The sequence below is a fragment of the Elephas maximus genome, chromosome 18 (assembly GCF_024166365.1).
Source record: "Elephas maximus indicus isolate mEleMax1 chromosome 18, mEleMax1 primary haplotype, whole genome shotgun sequence".
NCBI lineage: Eukaryota > Metazoa > Chordata > Mammalia > Proboscidea > Elephantidae > Elephas > Elephas maximus.
In genome coordinates this window covers 49,493,376-49,515,816 of record NC_064836.1, presented here as the reverse complement: position 1 = coordinate 49,515,816, position 22,441 = coordinate 49,493,376, and the positions used below count along the sequence as shown (strand labels likewise).

The following is a 22,441-nucleotide window of genomic DNA, read 5'->3' as shown; positions in this document are numbered from 1 at the left end:
TAAAAATAAAATTAAATTAAAAAACCGTCCTTAGCATACCTTCCATTGCTCATCAGTCCTCCATCTCCTCTCTGAAATGTAACTGGTAAAAAAAAAAAAAAAAGAAATATACATACACAAGTAGTCAATATTAATTACAATTAATAACAACTACATATTGCCCTTAGTTTAGAGTTGTGACCTCTGGGAATTTTAACAAAATATAATTAATATAATTGTACAGGGAGTAACAAGCAGTGGTTTGGCCCAGGGGAAAGCCATCATTTACTCCAGCTTTTATAAAACATTTCAAAATTCGGAAGTCAAATGCATAGTTAAGTTAAAGGGGTAATTTGTACTTAGATGTCAAGAACTGTTAAGATTGGTGTATATAACAGTTTGGAAGATGGGTAGAACATTAATGTGGATTTAGTAAATCATGACTTTTTATACAACAGTGCTAATAGATAATATGGATTGAAACAGGATAATTCAAACAGGAAACATCACCCTTTGAATTAAACAAGAGAAACAGGTATTGCATGTCTACATATTTCTCAGCACCAGAAATCCTTTCAGGGAAATGTGTAAGCATTATGAGCTGAAAAACTACAATTACAATAGACATGAAAATAGTAATAATAGAAAACAAAGTGCTGACTATTTTGTTTCACCATCTAATATTCAGGAAAATGAAATTTTCAAATAATTCATACTGGATATATTCCAATTGCATGTAATGATCACAAAACTCAAGGCTTTATAAAACTTAGTAACTACAACTGGCACCTGGTAGAGACACAGAAGGTAAGTCCACTCCTTCCAGTCAATGGTTTGCATTCCACAAAGTCAATAACATAAAAGTGGTTTTGAAGTATTGGCCAAAGGAAATAAATATTAGTTCAGGTCCCTTATTCAAATCCCCTGTCTAAAGCCTTGTGGCCAAATATATTTGGAATTCAGAATGTTTCGGATGTAAGAAAAGTAATATGGTGCATACTACAATGAGGGTCTGAGACAGGAAATTGTATTCAAAGTTATTTAATATTTCTGTAGTGAAATATGAGTATTTATGATTGTTGTTAGGTACCCTTGCGTTGGTTCCGACTCCTGGGACCCTATGTATAACAGAATGAAACACCATCAGGCCTGCACCATCCTCACAATCATTGATATCATTGAGCCCATTGTTGCTGCCACTATGTTAATTCGTCTTGTGGAGTGTCTTCCTCTTTTTCACTGATTATCTACTTTACCAAGCATGATATCCTTTTTCAGTACTGATCCCGCCTGATAACATGTCCAAAGTATGTGAGATGAAGTCTCTTCATCCTCATTTCTAAGGAGCATTCTGGCTGTACTTCTTCCAAGACAGATTTGTTTGTTCTTCTGGGCAGTCCTTCCTATGTTTAAGATTCTTCGCCAACACTATAATTCAAAAGAGTAGATGCTTCTTCAGTGATCTTTCTTATTCTCTATCCAGCTTTGGCATGCACATGAGACAACTGAAAATATCATGGTTTGGGTCAGGTGCACCTTAGTTCTTAAAGTGACATCTTTGCTTTTTAACACTTTAAAGACGTCTTTTACTGCAGACTTGAACAATGCAACACATTGTTTGATTTCTTAATTGATGCACCCAAGGGCATTGATTGTGGATCCAAGTAAAATGAAATCCTTGACAACTTCAGCCTTTTCTCTGTTTATCATGATGTTGCTTATTCGTCCAGTTGTGAGTTTTTTTTTTTTTTTAAATGTTGAGGAGTAACCTACACTGAAGGCTATAGTCTGATTTTCATCAGTAAGTTCTTCAAGTCCTCTTCACTTTCAATAAGCAAAGTTGTATCATCTGCATACCACAGGTTGTTAATAAGTCTTCCTCTAATCCTGATGTCACATTCTTCTTCATATAGGCCAGCTTCTTGGATTATTTACTCAGCATGCAGACTGAATAAGTACAGTGAAAGGATACAACCTTGACATACACCTTTTCTGATTTTAAACCATTCAGTATCCTCTTGTTCTGTTTGAACAACTGTCTCCTGGTCTATGTACTGGTGCCTCATGAGCACAATTAAGTGTTCTAGAATTTCCATTCTTTACAATGTTATCCATAATTTGCTATGACCTGCAAAGTCAAATGCCTTTGTACAGTCAATAAAGCACAGGTAAACATCTTTCTGGTATTCTGTTTTAAGCCAAAATCCATTTATAATCAGACATGATATCCATCATTCCATGTCCTCTTCTGAATCTGGCTTGAATTGCTGGCAGTTCCCTGTTGATGTACTGCTGCAACTATTTTTGAATAACCTTCAGCAAAATTTTATTTGTGTGTAGTATTAATGATATTGTTTGATAAATTCTGCATCCCATTGGATCACTTTTCTTTGGAATAGGCAAAAATATGGATTTCTTCCAGTCCTTTGGCCAAGTAGCTGACTTCGAAATTTCTTGGCATGGATGACTGAGCACTTCTGGCATTGTATCTGTTTGTTGGAACATCTCATTTGGTATTCTGTCAATCCCTGGAGCCCTGTTTTTCACCGATGCCTTCACTGCAGCTTGGACTTCTTCCTTCATTACCATTGGTTCTTAATCATATGCTACCTTCTGAAATGGTTGAATGTTGGCCAATTCTTTTTGGTACAGTGACTCCATGTGTTCCTTTCATCTTCTTTTGATGCTTCCTGTGTTGTTCAAATTTTTGCTCATAAAATCCTTCAATATTGAAACTCAAGTCTTCAATTTTTTCTTCAGTTCTTTCAGCTTGAGAAACGCCAACTATGTTCTTCCTTTTAGGTTTTCCAACTCCAGGTCTTTGCACATTTCATTTTAATACTTTGTCTTCTCAATCTGCTGTTTGATATTTTCTGTTTACCTCTTTATATCATCATTTTTTCCATTCGTTTCAGCTACTCTATGCTCAAGAACAAGTTTCAGAGTCTCTTCTGACATTCCTTTTTGTCCTTTCTTTCTTTCCCATCTTTTTAACAACCTTTTTGCTTTCTTCATATATGATGTCCTTGATGTCATTCCATAACTCATCTGGTCTTCAGTCATTAGTTCATTAAATCAAATCTATTCTTCAGATGGTCTCTAAATTCAGGTGGGATATACTCAGGGTCATGCTTTGGCTCTCATGGGCTTCTTTTGATTTTCTTCAGCTTCAACTTGAACTTGCATATGAGTAGTTGATGATCTATTCTGCGGTAGGCCCCTGGCCTTGTTCTGACTGATGATATTGAGGTTCTCCATCATCTCTTTCCATTGATGGGGTTAAGTTGATTCCTGTGTATTTCATCTGGCAAGGTCCACGTGTATGGTCACTGGTCATGTTGTTGAAAAAACGTGTTTGCAATGAATAAGTCTTTGATCTTGAAAAATTTTATCATGCAATAAAAAATAGGGAGCATTATTTCTATCATCGAGGCCATATTTTCCAACTACTGATCCTTCTTCTTTGTTTCCAACTTTCACTTTCCTATCACCAACAATTATCAATGCATTTTGATTGTATATTTGATCAATTTCAGGCTGCAGAAGTTGGTAAAAATCTTCAATTTCTTTATCTTTGGAATTAATGCTTGATGCATAAATTTGAATAATAGTCATTTTAACTGGTCTTTGTAGGCGTATGGATATCATTCTATCACTGAGAGTGTTGTGCTTCAGGATATTTATTATTAGCAGCATAAATAATGCTTATAATTAGTTGCGCATTTGGGTCAATTGTTTAACTAAATTACTAGAAAATTATGGGGAAAATTGGTGTTTAGATGTTTATGGATTGCATGTTTATATATAAAAATGTTGTAAACCTATAGTTGTAACCAAAGTTCATATGAATCAGCAAAACCAGTCACTGAGGATGAAGGAAATGCTATCATTTTACAGATGTGAACCCAACACAACCTAACTTTGGAAATGCTTGATTATGTTTACTATGATTACTTTGCCAGTGAGTAAAACTAAACATAAATGAAATTGTAATGAATTGATTCATATTTTAAATAAACTGAGAACATATTGGCAATTAAAGTATACACACAGTGACTACTTTTTTAATGTGAATAATCTCTCCCTAACTCATCTGCTCCACAACTTCAGCCTCTCAAGTATTATCGGTCTTCAAATTTTATAAATTTCCAAATGCAGTTCCCCAGTCCCTTCCTTACGCTCTTCCAATGACATTATCTACCCTAGTATCATAATTGGGCAAATTGATCACAATCACAAGGGTCTATCAGGACTTCATGAGGCAGAGGAATGTATCAGGGCTTTCAGGAACATTTTACTGATATCGCAAACATGTTGCCTTATCAGTTCCTCAGGTAATATCTGAAACGCAGGGTAAAACACCCCTGACCTAACCTGTGCTTCTGCACAGGATTCACGACAGACAGGTCCTCAAAGATCAAAGAGTCCTGATTGCTGCTACTCTGCTTCCAGACAGGCTTGTTGAAGTACCAGGAATCACTGCATCCAAACCCCATTGCACTACTTTAATAACTGCTTCTAATAAAAAAAAGAATTAACCTGAAACAATTAATGAAGAAAATTGAGCACTGGAGGTATGAAATAAGGCCTGATTAAAGAAAAAAAAAAAAGGGAACACAAAATGCAAAAACATTACAGCTAATCAGCTTTCCTTTTGATGTGACTTTCTAGTTATGTGGCTTTTTAATGGACAATCAAGTGGTTGTTTTACTCTGGTAAAAGAGTTAAGATAATACTGTAAATATCATTGTGAATATGCAAATAAATGGTGATGGGTTATATCTCAAACATTGCTGTTCAGGAGACATGGGAGAAGAAGCTAAATAGCTCTCTAATTTACATGCACATTTTTCCCATCTAAACTTCCTGCTACTGCCAGAGCAAAATATGATGGTAAAAAAGGAGGAAAAACTAAAGCTGTTTCATAAAAATTGAGTTGTACTTAACTTTTTACATATGAACCCATGGCAAATTCTTCATGAAATATAAATTGTAAAAATACTTTGTCATAACATTCAAAACCTTATATACCTTTGATTAAGGCTAATATGCAGATGTGTTTATGGACCCAATGATCTGGTCCACATTTACTGATTGAGAATTAAGATGTTGTGAACAAAGGCATTTTAAATTTCAAAGCATTTTTAGGACATACTCTTTTCCTATTTGTGTTCCAATCATAATTAAAATATATCTTCCAAATGGTTCTAGACACCTTAAATAGTTTGCCAAAAGATCCCTCTTTGTATCTTTGTATCTATCAGCTATGTTGTTGCTGTTGCTGGGTGGCATTGAGTGGATATTTGACTTATAGTAACCCCACGTGATGGAGCAGAACTGCCTCATAGGTTTTTCTTAAGGAGCCCTAGTGGCATAGTGGTTAAAGCACTCAGCTTGCGGTTGGAATCCACCAACTGCTGCTTGGGAGAAAGATGTGGCGATCTGCCCCTGTAAAGATTACAGCCTTGGAAACCCTATGGGACAGTTTTGTTCTGCCACATAGGGCCAAAATGAGTAGGAGTTGACTCCACGGCAGCGAGTTTGGTTTGGTTAATCTTTTGGGAGCAGATCACCAGGTTTTTCTCCCACAGAGCCTCTGGGTGGGTTAAACCACCAACCTTATGATTGGCAGCTGAACTCTCAACCATTGCGCCACCAGGGCTCCTTATATACAAAGGCACATACACACAGTACACTAGCTAAAGGCTCGACTGCCTTAATATGGACAATAGACATGATTTGGTGCACATAAAAATCTTCCATTTTGTATGTTTCTTATAAGAAGAAAAAAATGCATGGTAGATTTATCATAGTAGAGTTGTTTGTGCTTTTAAAGAAAACAATGAGACACTTTTTTAAGCAGCCTTTCTGCCCTCTGCTCAAAACAACTACTGTGTTTTTCTCATTGACAAAACTTTTAAATTTTGAAAACTAGACCACACTGTAACTGATTTCTATCAGAACGTGAGATTAAAATCAGACTAGAAATAAGGATGAACAATTAGAGTTCCTAAAATGGAAATATAACATATTTGGTGTGTGTGTGTGTGTTTCGCTCAGCATTTCTAGGTGTAGAAAGAGGAACATAAAAACAACTGCCACAGCGAACTGAGGGATATTTTGAAGTCGTTCTCATTTCAAAGAAATGCTTAACTGCGGAGGCTGAAACAAAAGGTGTGGGCCATTTTGTGCTTTTCACCATTTTGATAATTACCATGTAATAACTGTGCTTATCAGAGAAAAATTTGAAATAACTCTGAATCTTTGCTAAGAGTCTCTACTAACCAAACCAAAAACCAAACCCAGTGCCGTCGAGTCGATTCCGACTCATAGCAACCCTATAGGACAGAGTAGAACTGCCCTATAGAGTTTCCAATGAGCGTCTGGTGGATTCGAACTGCCGACCCTTTGTTTAGCAGCCGTAACACTTAACCACTATGCCGCCAGGGTTCCCAAGAGTCTCTACTAGCATCTAAAATTACGAACTTGCAGGGAGTAACATATAGAAGATTTCAGCAAAAAACTAACTGAAGACAGCAAAGGCTTCTAGGAAGTTCCACCAACACCGCAATCAAAATGTTTTAGAATTGTATGAAATATTTTGAGTTTATTGCCATTTTTATAAAGGATATAAGGCGAAAGATTTTGCAAGTTTATATCATACATTCTCGAAGGATTAATCCTAATCTCTCGTGCCTGCTTGGACTGGGAGGGGTGGGTGGGGAGAGGGCACACAGCTATGTGGTAAATTGACAGTTTGAGGTAAGGGAGCTTTCAGAGTGCCTATCTCTAGTTGACCACATTTTCCTACTCCAAATGGAAACTTTAATGTTGCCAGCCAAGCCTCGTTCCCTTTCCTGATAAGCTATTTCTAAAATACGAATGTAGATTAATCCTCTTTTATTAAGCATTAACTCAGCCCAGATAATCAGAGTACAAAAATTCTATCAAATCTTTTCGCTGCCTTTGGATGAGTTTGTCAAACAATTTACATTTCGCCAACGGTTTTAAAAACCTACGTGTGAAGTGTTTATCATCTCGTAATTTCCTCACTAATATTGAACTGTTTATATTTACTGAGTTTAATAAAATCTATTATCCTCAAAGGTAATAGTCACAAAATATGACTCCCCCCTTGACAAGTATATTTATTTCCATTAAAATTGATGACTCTAAAAATTGGCTATAAGTAACTATCATTTAATTCTAATGAAAGCTACATGGCTCTATTCAAATTCATGTTCATTTTTCTATTCACAGTCTTATACATATAATCATTTGCTCTAGATTTAAAAATCACCTAATGTTTTCCATGTTTTTTGGCCCAAATCAGCTTATAATTCTATTATACTCTATAACAACTCAGGTAGTGAATTCTTCTACAAGATAGGAACCCCACACTTGTAGCAACAAGTAGTTGTTAGTACTCATTGAAGATTACGATAAATAGCATCGCATGTTGCTCTAGAAAGAATAAAATGATTTAATGTAGGATATGGGGTATGGGGATACCTTTTTTGTTCCAGCTGCCCTTCTTTGTGCCATGTGCAAACCTGCGGTGCATGTTTGTATCTGAAGAATTTAAAGGATAAATACGAAAACAAAACAGCAAGTTAGTGTGTAAAGCTGCCTTGTGTAAAGAAGCAAAACACGCTCAGGCCAAATTCTCCTCTCCTATCATTCATATATACAGGTTGATATTTGATCCTTGAGAGTTGCTTTATACAATCTAAGGTTATAATCTACCAATGTTCTTTGATAAAATCCTTCTAAGCATTCAAATAAAACTCTTCACAATGAGAGTCAAAGCTCAGCTACCTCAAAGGTTTTTGTCTGCGTAGAGTGAGCCAAAGGCACCCTGCCCAGTTAGATTCTCCACCCTGCAGTGCTTATAAGCCTCCTTGCTGGGTAATCATCTTCTCTGGTCTACCTCTCATGGTTAAGAAGAAACTTGGAATCAAGATTTAGGAAGAAAAGGAGAGCAGAAATCAAATTTTACCTGCTTTACAATTCTATTTGGAGCGCCTATTTGGAGTGGTTAATAGCTTCGCTGCTAGCCAAAAGATTGGCAGTTTGAATCCATCAACCATTCCTTGGAAACTCTATGGGGCAGTTCTACTCTGTCCTATAAGGTTGCTATGAGTTGGAATGGATTCAATGGCAATGGGTTTGTTTTTTTATGATTCTACTTAACTTCAGTCTAACTTTCTTAAAAAAATGCATATCTCTTAACATATGCAAACTATCTCAAAGGTTTAAGTTTAAATCAATGTGGTACAAGATTATAATTGAGGTTCAAAGTAAATAAAGTGTTTTATGTTATAAATTAAATACTGATACCAAAAATAAGAGTAGCGTGGGTGGTGCAATTGTTAAGCACTTGGCTGCTAAATGATGGTCGGCAGTTTCAACCCACCAGTGGCTTTGCAGAATAAAGGACCTGGTGATCTGCTCCCAGAAAGATAACCTAGAAAACCCTATGGGGCAGTTCTACTCTGTCAGATGGGGTCACTATGAGTCAATATCAATTCAATGGCACACAACAACCAAATCACACTTTTTCTTTATTAGCAAAAAAAATTATTACTGCTATCATGAATCATCAGTAAATTTTGAAACATGTAGTGAAAAAATTGAAACCTTAGGTTTTTATCTTGTGAATGAAATCACACTGCTTTCACTTCATCAAGTTTAGCTCTCATGCTTGTAAAAACACAAGATTCCCAGATAACCAAAAATTAACAGGGCCAGCAATAATAGAGTATATTCTCTATTAAAATGGATCATTACCTCACACATGAAACACTAGATATTTGAATATGGTAAATCCATATACTCCATTACTCATTCCTACTTAAAACTTATATTCTCTACATTGTATTAAGGACAATAATATGAAAATTCAAAAAGGTAGAGAATAGGATATTATGGAAAGATACATGTAGACAACACTGCTTTATCACGAATATAATGCTAGGTATTCGTGGTTTTTATTTTCATTGGCTTCTCACCTAGAAGAGAACAGCAGTGACTGCAGGCAAATTACTAACTAAAGGTGAATCCATTCTGAGAGTCAATCTTCTATCAATTAAGTACAAAGGTTTTGAAAAGCTTCTCTGGCATTATTCCAAAATATCTGAAAGGCATAGCACCTTCTGATTTAAGAGTACTTCTACACAACCACAATAAGAAATCATAATAGGACATACACTACTCTTGTCAAGCTCAAAGACCAACAGATATTTTCAAATTAAGTGCAAAGAGCAGAACTTGGCCTGCTTTGCTGTTGAAGAAGGAGGAAGAGGAAGGTGGGGAGGAGGAGAAGGAGGTAAAAGTATCTGTCCTACAATTTCAATTAAAAGCACAAACCTAATTATGAGAGTCATGTTACTTATCAGAAGTGAGTGAATGAAGAAGTATGGATGGCAATAAAGCAACACTTTAAATGTTGTCCTGAAGTGACTGTTGTTTTGTGTCACTGAGTTGATTCTGCATCATAGCAACCCTATAGGATGGAGTAAAACAGCTCCACAGGGTTTCCAAGGCTATAAATATTTAGGGAAGCAGACTGCCACATCTTTCTCCCGAGGAGTGGCTGGTGGGTTCAACCTTCTGGTTAACAGCCAAGTGCTTAACTGCTGTGCCACTTTTTCTGACCAGACTAGCACAATTAATCTTTTGTTGTTATCACTGAAGTCAAGCAAAGGGATAAGCACAAAATAGTCCTTGAATTAAATCAATTCTTCCTTCTGTTTTAGATGGATTATACACGTCACAAAGATGAAATGTAACATAGTTATTGATTAAACAGATGTATTGATGGACAATACCTAAAGAGTGAAGGTAAAGCACTGGACTGCAAAGCAGGAAGGTGCATTAAAGCATCTTTATCGTCCAAGCCCTTGGCAGTCAATAGTTATTGCCGAGCACCCCCTTCCTGGTAGAATCCCTCCTTGGTGTGGTACTACACCACCTACGTGACAAGACGCAAGGAAGCAGGAAGCAGGCAGCCAGCAGCCAAAGAGAAAGTGGTAGAATGATGGCAAGTCAGGAAGCATGGAAATCCTTTTTAAATGGACATGTAGTCCTGGAAATTTATTCAAACCAGGAACTAATCAACTTTATTTTCATAAGATATAGACATGAGCCACAATGCTAGGATCAAATTATCATATTTAAATGGTGTCCAATAACAAACCAGGCAATCAAGCGGACATTATTCCTTGCATATTGTGCCATTTAGACATTACAGACAGCTTAGATGCCAACAAGCCACTGCAGTTTAGAAGCCTTCTGAGCAATGATGCCCTTTTCAAAATCAATTATTAAAATATTTATGCTTCTTATCAAAGTTAAAATTAGAAATAGAGGAGTGAATAAAAAGTCTCAAAAATTTCTAAAGTGTTTTGTAGGATCCTATTATATTAAATTGGTCCCCTATAAATTCTAGGTAAGTGTGAAATACAGTGAGATAATTTCTTTTCATTGTTGTTATTAGGGGGGAAATTAAAATGAATCTCAATTACAATTGTACTGAACACGGCTTTGGTGTTGAGTTCATTCTTTTAATCATTGACTTCATACTTTCCTCCCTCTCCTTTCTCCCTCTCCCTCTCTCTTTCTCTCCATAAGCTTTGGAGATATTTTGAATGCCACCCTTTCTGACATCCTTGAAACTCTGCATTAGATTCTAAAGAGAAAAGGATTTTGTAACTAGGTAGATCATGCAGAATCGTTGCTTTTTTGTTTTTTGCTTCTGCTTATTTTTGTTCTACTTCTTCCTTCTAAAATGTTGTTTGGTCATGTTGAAATAAATACCCTCCTTAGTAGTCGTATTAGTTCTGGTGAGATTTTTGCTTGCTAGTATTGTCCATCTGGGATATTTCCTACTGTAGTCTATATCCTGAAATTCTAAAAGCTATATTTCAAACTTTTTTTTTCCCTTGATCATTTTAGTAATGCTTTTGTCCAATCCACTTCCCAGACAATGGCTTGATAGCATGCAAAGTCTGTGTGCATGTATGTGTTTGGAAGAATGAGTTGAGAAAAATGGTTAAGCACTTTCTATATGATAAATTCGATCATATGCAAATTTTATCATATGCACTCTTGTTAATCTTCACTGGTGATATAAATCAAATAAATCACCCTACAGTCATAATGTGAAATGGTCAAGAGCAATGCATTAAGGCATATTGTATACAACTGCATTTTCAGAGCAGATTTTTAAAATAAGCCCAGAACATACATTTGCTCACTCATTCATTTTTCTATCCCATTATTTTCATTTCATTACATTCCCAAAGATAAGAGGTTTTCTTAGCTGGAAATAGTCTCTTACCAGCGTAATTACTGAGTCCCTTTCTTTTTTTTCTTCGCCAATACAACCAGATGCTAAAACCCATCAAAATTACCCAGCAGGCACCACCAATACCAGCTATAAAGGCTGGCTGCTTCACAACATCAGTGATTTGTTCAGTTATGCTGTTGTTGTTTTCTGTAATGACAACTTCATTACGTCCTCCTATGGAAAAAAATAATACTGTTAGTAAATATTAAGACAAAAATAAACACAGGAACAGATAAATGGTGCACCAAATGGTACACAGGAAATTCCTTCGGAATTGGTAATGCTTGTTTTGTCTTGGGCCTATTGCACTTATTGATTAGTGCACTTTACAAGTTCCAAAAGAAGAAGCAAATCCTTGGTTTGAAGATGTGACGACCTTTTCCTCTTGCATTTTGATTTGCTATGGACAAATTCAGAACCACTTCTGGATTTATTGCCTTACAATGATACTAAAACAAGCACTAGAAGTTGAAATGACAGCAATTTTTCTTCAATTGGATAAAGTGTTTTTGTAATAAAATTCTCACAAAAAAAAGTCCAAGTATTTACAAACTGCCCTTCTTCATCACCGTCCATAATCAAATGTTCACAATCCACAGGAATAAGTAACAATATTTCTTCTGGTTTATCCTACCAAAGGAAACCCTGGTGGCGTGGTGGTTAAGTGCTGCAGCTGCTAACCAAAGGGTCGGCAGTTCGAATCCGCCAGGCACTCCTTGGAAACTCTATGGGGCAGTTCTGCTCTGTCCTGCAGCGTTGCTATGAATTGGAATCGACTTGACGGCACTGGGTTGTTTTTGTTTGTTTGTTCGTTTATCCTACCAAAGGGACTTATTTTGTTCAAACAGCCTTTAGTTTCCTGGGAGGTATTAAAACTACAATACAAAACAATGATGAGCATGTAAACGTCTGTTCATAGAGATCAGTGTGTATAATTAAAATTGTCATGAAAAGATAAAACTCATATATTTTCTTAAAGTATTTGAAACTAATTTGAAATTCCACTTAATGTTGAATAAAAAAACGGAAGTTAATTCTAGGTCATCAGGACTAAAACATACCTGTAAATCTGAACTACGATTATCTGGGAAGAGGTCGTGTTCCGACCATTTAGGCCTCTTTGAGATAAATTAAGAAAATCTCAATTCATGTTTTTAAATGGGCTTTTAACTGATAGGATCAATATCACTGAAGAGCAATGATTTAGGTGTTTATTCAACAGATTAAAAAATTTAGACATTGAAAATTAAGTGATTTCTAACGTCAATATTATATCTAGTATGTGACTAATCACAGACATTTAAAATGTAAACTGTAAGGAAAATAAAAATGATAAATTTTAGCCCAGCACATCAAGGAATGTATGGGATATTCATTGTTTTTGTTATCAGGACATTGTAATATATTAGAAAGAGCACGGTCTTTGAAGTTTCAGGGTTGATTCCCGTCTCTGGCACCTACTAGCTAAGTGAGCTTGTGTAAGACACTTAATCTTTTTGAGCCTTTCTTTCTGTTAATTCACAACACTGCTGTCTACTTTTTATATTTGAGAGAATTTATTGAGATGATGTATGTAAAGAGCCTTGTAGAAACACTGTACTTTTTTACTATAAATGATGACCCATGTATGGCTAAGGGTACCTTACTAGCCACTTAGTCAACTTCAGAGACACATGTGGTAAATTGCAGTGGTAAACATGTACGTGGTAGATGACAGTGGTAAACTGTCTATATTCGAAATACCTGCAAATCACAGGTGGGGCTGACTTGTTCATCACACCGCCTCCCCTTTCTTCTAGGGCACTATATTAGACTACATTTCCCAGTGTCTTTTGCCACTGAGTGCAATGAAATGACTGAGTACTGGGCAATAAATAGTATTTAGTCTTAAGTGATGCATACTACCTCCAGATTTAGCCCATAACACTGCTGAGACAATGCTTCAAACTCTCTTTCTTCACGAGTTGAATGAAAACAAGAGATCTGGTGGAAATTCTGAGCCACTAAGGGATAAAGCCATTGGCTGGATGGATCCAGCATCCCTAATGACTGCAGAGAGCAGAAATCACATCCTCCATTCTTCTGACTCATATTAGACTAGGATATAAATGATAAAGAAACTTTTATTTATTAAGCCAACTAAAACGCAGGCTTGTTTTGTTATAGCTGCTAGCATTCCTTGCCCACACTTACAACCCATTTCTGAAAGGTCTTTTGTTTTAAATTACAGACTTAGAAATCAGCTCTACATCTGTAGTAAATTTGCTTTGTTTCCTCTGTCTTCCCTTAATTATTATACATGTAAATATAATCAATGATGTATCTGAAAGGAGCCTTGGTGGTGCAGCGGTTAAGCTCTTGGCTACTAACTGAAAAGTGGACAGTTTGGGGAAGAAAGCTGTGGCAATTGCTTCCGTAAAGATTTACAGCCCTGGAAGCCCTATGGGGCAGTTCTACTCTGTCATATAAGATAACTATGAGTCAGAATTGCCTGGATGGAAATGGATTAGTGTATTTAAAATGAGCTTATATTTTCAGTATGAGAAATACATGTTATCTGGTGATTTTCTTCACCATTAGTAGTTGTAACAAAGAAAACAAATGTCTTATAGAACACAGAGAAAAGAAATAGATTATTCCTTCATTTGTGTAAATATCATATTTAATATGGTGCAATATTTATGGTAGCCAAGGTGTATTACTATCTCGTATGATGCTTGTATTTTTGAAACAGTGCTGTCAGTTGGACTAATTAGAACATAGACAAGGGATGTGTGTGTCCTGTAATGCTCCATTGTTCTTGCAGACAAAAAAATATAATGAAATATAATGTCTTCCTCCCATTGGAGAGTAATGAAGAACAAAACTAATTTGTTGGACTAAAAATTAATTAGACACATCAAATTTGATTGTACCTGTTACTGTGGAAGTTCACAGCTGTTCCACATATTATTATACCAACTACATAACGTAAGCATGAAAAGGCCAAATGATTAGAGAAAAATCGCTATATTACTAAGCATGATTACTAAAAAATTTAAATCAATACGAATTTGTTGTGTGACATACTGTTTGATGCTTAAGTATGTGAATGTATTTGGTCACATTTTCGTGTCTGTAAGTGCAAAAATAGGAGCTCTGGTGGTGCAGTGGTCAAGCACTTGGCTACTAACTGAAAGCTTGGCGTTTCAAACCCACCAGCTGCTCCACAAGAGAAAGATGTGGCAGTCGGCTTCTGTAAACATCACAGCCTTGGAAACCCTATGGAGCGGCTCTACTCTGTCCTACTGGGTCTCTATGAGTCGGAATGACTCAGCAACAGTGGTTTCAGTTTTGGTTTGGAAGTGCAAGAACAACATAGAATTATGAACACTTTGAGGCAAAAGTCACCCTGTGAGTGGGAACTGCAGACAAAAGAACAATTTCTGCTTTTAAGTCTGCATAAAGTTGTGCATTATATTTATATAATATGTTGACTAAGGGTCCCCTTAATGGACATTTCTGAAATAAAAACTAAACAGATAGACTAAACAATACATAGTCTGACATAAAACCAATCTAGAATTATCAGCCATAAAACACATCAAATGCCAATACGTGATTTAATTAAAAACAAAGGTGAAATGAGCTACAGCTTGAGTCACTTCAAATGCTGTTTCCAGTCCAGATCAGACAATAGGGAAAGCATAAACTGAAACAGAAAGATTAACTATCACTAAATCACTTTTCAAGTAAAGAATAACAGTTCTGTAGATAAGGTTATCAAGCAGGACGTTAAGATAGATATGCAAGCATAATTAAAGAAACAATTAAAAGGCTTCTTCAGTACAACAGTAGATACCAAAAAGAAATAAATCTCTTGGAACAATAGCCTTTCTGGATTAAATTGTGTTTACATGTATGTGTGTGTTTCTGGCAAGTGCTACAATTCTGTTTTCTGATTACACCTTGAGTACAGCATATGCCAACTACTTAAATATGATACAGTACCATCATTTATTAAATGCTTTTTATTTCTTAGATAAATTTTAAAATCAGTTTATGATAAACAATAAATTCAAATGTATTTATTACACATTTGAAGACTCCTAGTCGGAATCGACTCAAAGGCAACTGGTTAAAGAATTTAGTCTTTTAAAATGGTAGAAGAGTTAAGCAAAACTTTGTGTTTTATTTAAAAATATCTAGCTTAACATTTTACAATATTTTAAGTTCCTACACAATTGTTCATTCCTTAATTGTGACTGTCATGACATTAGCTTTGTACTGGAATGCTTATAATTTTTTACAAGCCTCCAAGTATAAGAAGTGACAGGTAATCAATAAGCAACAAAACAAAGCAAAAAACTTCTTTGGCTTGAGAAATGCAATTGTTACTAAAGATGACAGAAAAAGAAAACAGGAAATTGAAATATGGATATTTGGTAATCTTAGCTTTGAGTTAGAATAATTATTCAGTCAGTTCATTTGATGTATATGTTAGAGATACAGTAAAATACAAAAACCAAAAACCCCAAAGCTTTGTTTACCTATCTGGGGGCTCTTTATGACCTACTAAAAGGATCTTATATATCTTTCTTAAGAGAAGAATCAATGGCTTATTTTCTAAACACCATAAATGTAATACATATGCTTGTGTGTGTTAAATTCTTTTGGGTATACCTGTATTTTTTTTTTTTTCTTCCAATTTATTTTAGAAAATCTCAGCAGGGAAAGATTGTAGGTTTCCCTCAGGTTAAGAACTTAATTCAATCTGTGAATGACTAATTAAGAAAGGGAAGGCAATCTGAAGAAAAGTTAAAACTATAACTTATTCTCTTCAATGCTTTTTCCATACATATTAAAAAAAAACTTGGAGAATATAAAAATCATATTTGAATACCAATTCTGTTTATATACAATAAGTAGTCTGTGGTAAGAAAAAAATTTTCAGTAACATCCAGCAGACTCGATATGCACCATTTCAGAAAATAAACAGAAAAACAAATGGAAATAGCTTGATCTATTAGTTTGGATCAAGCTCTGGGCAAATAGTTTAAAAATATGTAAGCCCGGGGCAGAGTATTTTAAAAAAAAAAATTAAAGGTACTGACAAGCAAATACAATCAGGGAGAACTGAAAGGAATTTGACTCTTGAAAGAAGGAAATCATACTAGGGGAAATCTGCATTTATGAGGCTTTTCCACTGAGGGATATACTCAACTCATGCAGTTCTAGCTAGACAGATAGAACTTAAACTGCAAACTTCAGTCTTACTGGTGGGAGATGCCAGACGAAGGAGTTCAAGGCTCCTAGAGCGACTGACTATTGAGGGGAAAACCATACTTAAGAGGGAGTCACTGCAGAAAGACATGTCTCAAATTTGTTTATAACCCATGGACACCCTTTTAACTCAGTACTGAAGTCACTCCTGAGGTTCACCCTTTAGTCAAAGATGAGACAGTCCTATAAAACAAACAGCCCAGGGGAAAGGACCAGAAGGTAGGAGGGGCAGGAAAGCTAGAGGAATGGAAATGGGGAGCCCAAAGTTGAGAAGGGGAGAGTTTTGATATGTTGTGGGGTTGACAACCAACGTCAGAAAACAATGTATATTAATTGCTTAATGAAAGACTAATTTGCTCTGTAAACCTTCACCTAAAGCACAATGAAAAAACAAATTGTGTATAAACTCCCATTAAATTCTACAGTGATCCCTGAATAGAGTATGCAGAAAAATGATTTTCCAAAGAAACTGGTGGAAAGCAAAAGACAGAAGGTTGAAAAGTTTGAGGAGTGATTTCAACTGACATCCACTGCAAAGAAGTTTGTGTTTGAAGTTAAAATCTCATCAAGTTAGGGGGGGCTGGTAAAAACATTAGAGTTTTTAATGAAACCCCAGGAGGGCATGGCTTTGAAATAAATATCAAGTCTCAACACTACGGTTTTGCTCCAACAATAAGGGCAAAACATAAATGGTTCCATACTAATAAAACATAAAAACAAGCCACCACAAGTTCAAACTGAACAGCCAGTAATGTCATGGCCTGCTGGAATAGAACCAACACCCTTCAGAAGAAGACAGCAAAAATTCTATAGTATATCATCTACAATATGCAACGTGCAATAAAAAAATTATGAGGCATGCAAAACAAACAAACAACAACAAAACAGGAAATGTGACGTAAGGTCAAGAGAAAAAGTAATCAGTAGAAATAGACTATGAAATGACACACATGTTGAACTTTGGTGAAAAGGACTTTAAAGCAGCTATTACAATATGTTCACGGACTTAGAGGAAAGGTAGACATAAGGAATAAATATATAGATAGTCTCACATACAATAATATTGTATTCTGTATTTTGGTGTTTATTACATATATAGAGCATGAAGTATGAGAAAAATAATGAGAGCAGAAAAAAACAGAATTTACACAACTCTAAGACATGGAATCGACTTGTCGACAATGGGTTTGGTTTTTTTGTAAAACAGTTCTACTCTGTTGGATAGGGTCACTATGAGTTGGAAACGACTTAATGGCACCTAACGACCTCAACAAGATTGTTATACTCTACACAACCACTAGAGCAAGCAATGTAAAAAAAAAAAAGCATAGCTAATAAACCAAAACCAAACCAAATCCGTTGCCGTCAAGTCGATTCCCACTCATAGCAACTCTATAGGACAAAGTAGAGCTATGCTGTAGAGTTTCTAAGGAGCTGCTGGTGAATTTGAACTGCTGACATTCTGGTTAGCAGCTGAACTTTTAACCACTATGCCATCAGGGCTCCAATAATCCAGTAGTGGACTTAAAATAAAATAATGAATGTTACTTGATACAAAAGCAAACAAGAAATTAGTGAAACAGGACAAAACACAGATAGTAGTAATTGAAAACGTATGACAAGATGGTAATTCTAAGCCCGATCACATTACTCTGAACACTCCAATTAAAATGCAATGGTTGTCAGCTTGAAAAAAAAAAAAAAATTAAGACCTAGCAATATAATAATGCACTTATTAAATAACAGAAATGCACTTTAAACATGGAGAAAAAAAGGTTAAAATAAATGGACGGAAAAAGACACACCAGCTAACCACAAGATGGAGTGGCTATATCAGCATTGTTGTGGCTGTTAGCCACCACTGAGTCAGCCCTGACTCCTGGCAACCTCATGCAAAATGGAACAAAATGGTGCCCATTCCTGTGCCATCTTCATGACTGGTTGTAGATCAGACTATTGTGATCCAATCATGAGCAGCCATAAAGTGTATTGTCCAGGAATCAAACAAGTGTCTCCCACACTGAAGGTGAGAATTCTACCACTGAACCATCAATGCCTTCAATATTAGTATCACACAAAGTAAATATCAGGGTAAAGAATATTTCCAGAACATAAAGAGGAACAGTTCATAATGATAAAAGGGTTGAGAAGATATAAAAACAACCCTAAAAATATATGCACTTAAAAACAGAGTAGCAAAATCTATAAAATGTAAATCTATGGAAACAGAAGGAGAAATATCCATAAGAGAAATTCGTAATTACAATAGAGGATTTCCAAACTCTTTTCATAGTAATTGATAGAATGAATAGACAAAAAAAATCAGTAAGCCCTGAATAATATTGCCAAATAATTTGATCTAATTGACATTTACAGAACATTCCACCCCAAAATAGAAATTTACACATATTTTAAAATACAAGGAACCTTCACTAAGTTAGAATAAATATTGGAACTTAAGATAAGTCTTCACTTTTCAAGACTAAGTTCATACAAAGTATATTCTTAAAATTAATTTAGAAATTAGAAACACAACGTATCTGGAAAATCCCCAAATATTTACAAATTAAGCAACACACTTCTGAATGGCCTCTGTGATAAAAAAAAAAAAAAAAAAAAATCCTTAAGGAAAGTAGAAAATACTTACTCTATAATAAATTAAAACATAAGGCATCAAAATTTATAAGATTCAGCAGAAGCAGTTGTTTGAGGGCAATTTATAACTGTAAATGCTCATATTAGAAAAGGAGAGAACTCTGAAATCACTGACATACGTTCATCAATTGGTCTTAAGTATCACAATAAAAGTAGGAGAAAAAATAGCAAAAACCAATAAATTAGAAAAAAAATTCAGAAAGGCAGTTGTTTGTACATTGAAAAGATTAATAAAATTGATAAATCCCTAAGACTGATTTAAAAAGGAGGGGGAAAGGAAAGATAGTGAGAACACAGTTTCTAAGTGTTTCAGAAAAAATGTGACGATACTTCTATAGATCATGCAAACATACGATGACAATAAGGGGATATCATAAACAATCATAGGCCGATAAATTCAACAACTGGGATACAATAGACAAATCCACTGGCAGGAAGGGAAATATTTACAACAACCAATATAGGAAGAAATAAAAATTCTGAATAGGCCTAAATGCATAACATATATATATTTTTAACCCGCAAAGAAAACTCTAGGCACAGATAACATCTTTGCATTATAGAAAATATTTAAGGGAAATAATACTAGTCCTATGAAATCTTTTTTTTTTTTTTAAGGAACCAGAGTGGGACAAGTGGTTTGTAATCTGCTGCTAACCTAAAGGTTGGCGGTTCAAACCCAACCAGCCACTCATCGGGAGAAAAGGCCTGGTGATATATGTGATCTATAAAGAACACAGCCAAGAAAACCCTTTGGAGAAGTTCTACTCTTTCACACATCAGGATGCCATGAGTCAGGGGCCAATTCAACAGCAGCTAAGAACACAACAAAGGAAATATTTTACAGAATATACAGGAGGAAGGAACACTTCCCAGCTCATTTTATAAAGCCAGCATAACTCTGAAACCAAACTCTGACAAATAAATTAGAAGAAAACCATAGATCAGTATTCCTCATGAACTGAAATGCAAAATTCTTTTCCAAGTGTTAGTAAATCATATTCAGTAAAATCTGTAAAAAGGATAATATATCATGATCAAGTGGGATTTATTCCAGAAATGCAAGGTTGATTTACCTTTGAAGACCGTTCAATGGAATTCACCATATTAACACAAATAAGTAGAAAACATGATTATCTGAATACACTTAGAAAAAAGCACTTGAAAATTATTAAAAACGAAGTGAATTTAGCAAGTTCACAAACGTTTTTGTTGTTAGGTGCCATTGAGTTGGTTCTGACTCATAATGACCCTCTGTACAACATTATGAAACACTGCCCAATCACAAATAAAATGTATAAAATTAAATTTATATACACATTATATGTATATATAATGTAAAACAATTGGAAAGGAAATCTTTAAAAAATTCACTGAGTTGAAAACATCAAATACTCAGAAAAAAATTAAAATAAATATTTTTCAAGCCATTAAATAGAAAACTATAAAATATTACTGAGAGAAATTTAAAGCAGACTTTGATAATGAAGCGGTATATCATGCTCCTGGAGAGAAAGAGTCACAATTAAAATATTGACTCTTTCCAATTAAATCTATAGATTCAATGCATTCTCAATCAAAATTGGTAGAAACTGACAAGGTACTCTGAAAAGTATATGGAAAACGAGAAGACCTAGAATAGTCAAAACAAATATGCAGAAAAAGATAATGGAGTATTTACACTACCTGACTTCAAGGCTTACTATAAGCTACAGAAATCAAGACATAAGGATAGACATACAGACAAATCAAAAACGGAATCCAGGAATGGATTTGCACGTATATGGTTAATCAAATAAAGTCTTTTCATATATGTATACAAATAGTCTTTTCATATACAAATATACAACCACAACCTTTAATCTTCTAACCACATGAAATTACTTTGAGATAAATTACAGACCAAAGCTTAAAAGCTAAAATTATAAAGCTTCTAGAAGAGAATATAAGAAAATATCTTTATCTGGAGTTAGACACTAATTTCTTACACAGCACAAAACATAAAAGAAAAATTTGATAAATCGTACTTCGTTAAATATAAATCAACTGCTCACCGATAGACATTATAAAGAAAATAAAGAGGGAAGCCTTAGAATGGCAGAAAATATTTTCAATACATGTATATGACAAAGAACTTGTACCCAGGATGCATAAAAAATTCTTATTAATCAATAACAAGAGACAAACAACCCGATTTTTACAAGTCAAAAGAACTGGACAATTCACAAAAGAAAATATGCAAATGAAAAATTAGCATATGTAAAGCTGCTCAACAGTATTAGTCATCAGGGGAAATGCAAGCTAAAACCACAATAAAGTATAATTTTACACACACTAGAATGGCTAAAATTACAACATCTTTGATGTTGGTGATGATGTGGAAGTTGTTGGTTTTGCTGGTGGGAGTACAAAGTGATACAGCAATTTGGAAAATTGTTTAGCAGTTTCTTATAAATTCAAACTATATCAACTCTATTACCCAGAAATTCTACTTCTAGGTATTTCTCCAAGTGGAAAAAAAAAAAAAAAAAATATATATATATATATATATATATATGTCCCCAAAAAGAGTCACTCAAGAATGTTCACCCTCTCAATAAAAAAATAGATAAATTAAATATGGTATAAACACAGTTGAACACAACTCAGCAATAAAAAAGCTATGATTTACGCAATACATACATGAACGGATCTCAAAAAGTGAAAGAAGCCAGACACAAAATGATGACATTGTATGATTCCATTTATATGAAATTTCAAGAACAGGCAAACATAACCCATGGTGATAGAGAAGAATTTCATGTGATAATGATAAAAAATTTAATAGGGATTTCTTCTTTGGAATAGTAAATTTGGATTACATAGTTTCTTTGACTTGTTTCTAGTTAATTTTTTAACTTTTTGGGGGCCAAGAGGAAGCATATAGATTGGAAACACAATGTACAGTCTTCAGGAGCTGTCTTGTTTTTTTATCACGCTTCGAAGGCGCCAAAATCACTAATGAAAGCTATAGATTAAAAATAATTTTCAGTATCTAAACTCTTAGTGATTATAATTTTAAGAAATTTATGGGACTTTTAGGAACAAGAGACATTATACTAAGCACTTTGGTAAGAAACCCTAGTCCATTTACCTGCAGGAGGAGTTTACCTATCAGTCATAACTGTTTGGACATAGACTCAAAAAAACCATTCT

At 34.8% G+C, this 22,441-nt stretch overlaps 1 protein-coding gene across 14 annotated transcripts in view; it reads right to left on the bottom strand.

The window, feature by feature from the left end:
- Positions 1-22,441, bottom strand: part of ROBO2 (roundabout guidance receptor 2) — a 652,610-nt gene that overhangs the window by 57,685 nt on the left and 572,484 nt on the right. For 7 of the 14 annotated variants that reach the window (XM_049858165.1, XM_049858166.1, XM_049858169.1 and 4 more), the window contains exons 18-20: positions 11,321-11,503; positions 7,492-7,551; positions 40-82 (exon numbers count right to left, since the gene is read on the bottom strand). In XM_049858165.1, the coding sequence (XP_049714122.1) occupies positions 40-82; positions 7,492-7,551; positions 11,321-11,503 (286 nt within the window). The remainder of the gene's footprint in view (positions 1-39; positions 83-7,491; positions 7,552-11,320; positions 11,504-22,441) is intronic. The other 7 variants (XM_049858167.1, XM_049858175.1, XM_049858172.1 and 4 more) reach the window with 1 other exon arrangement.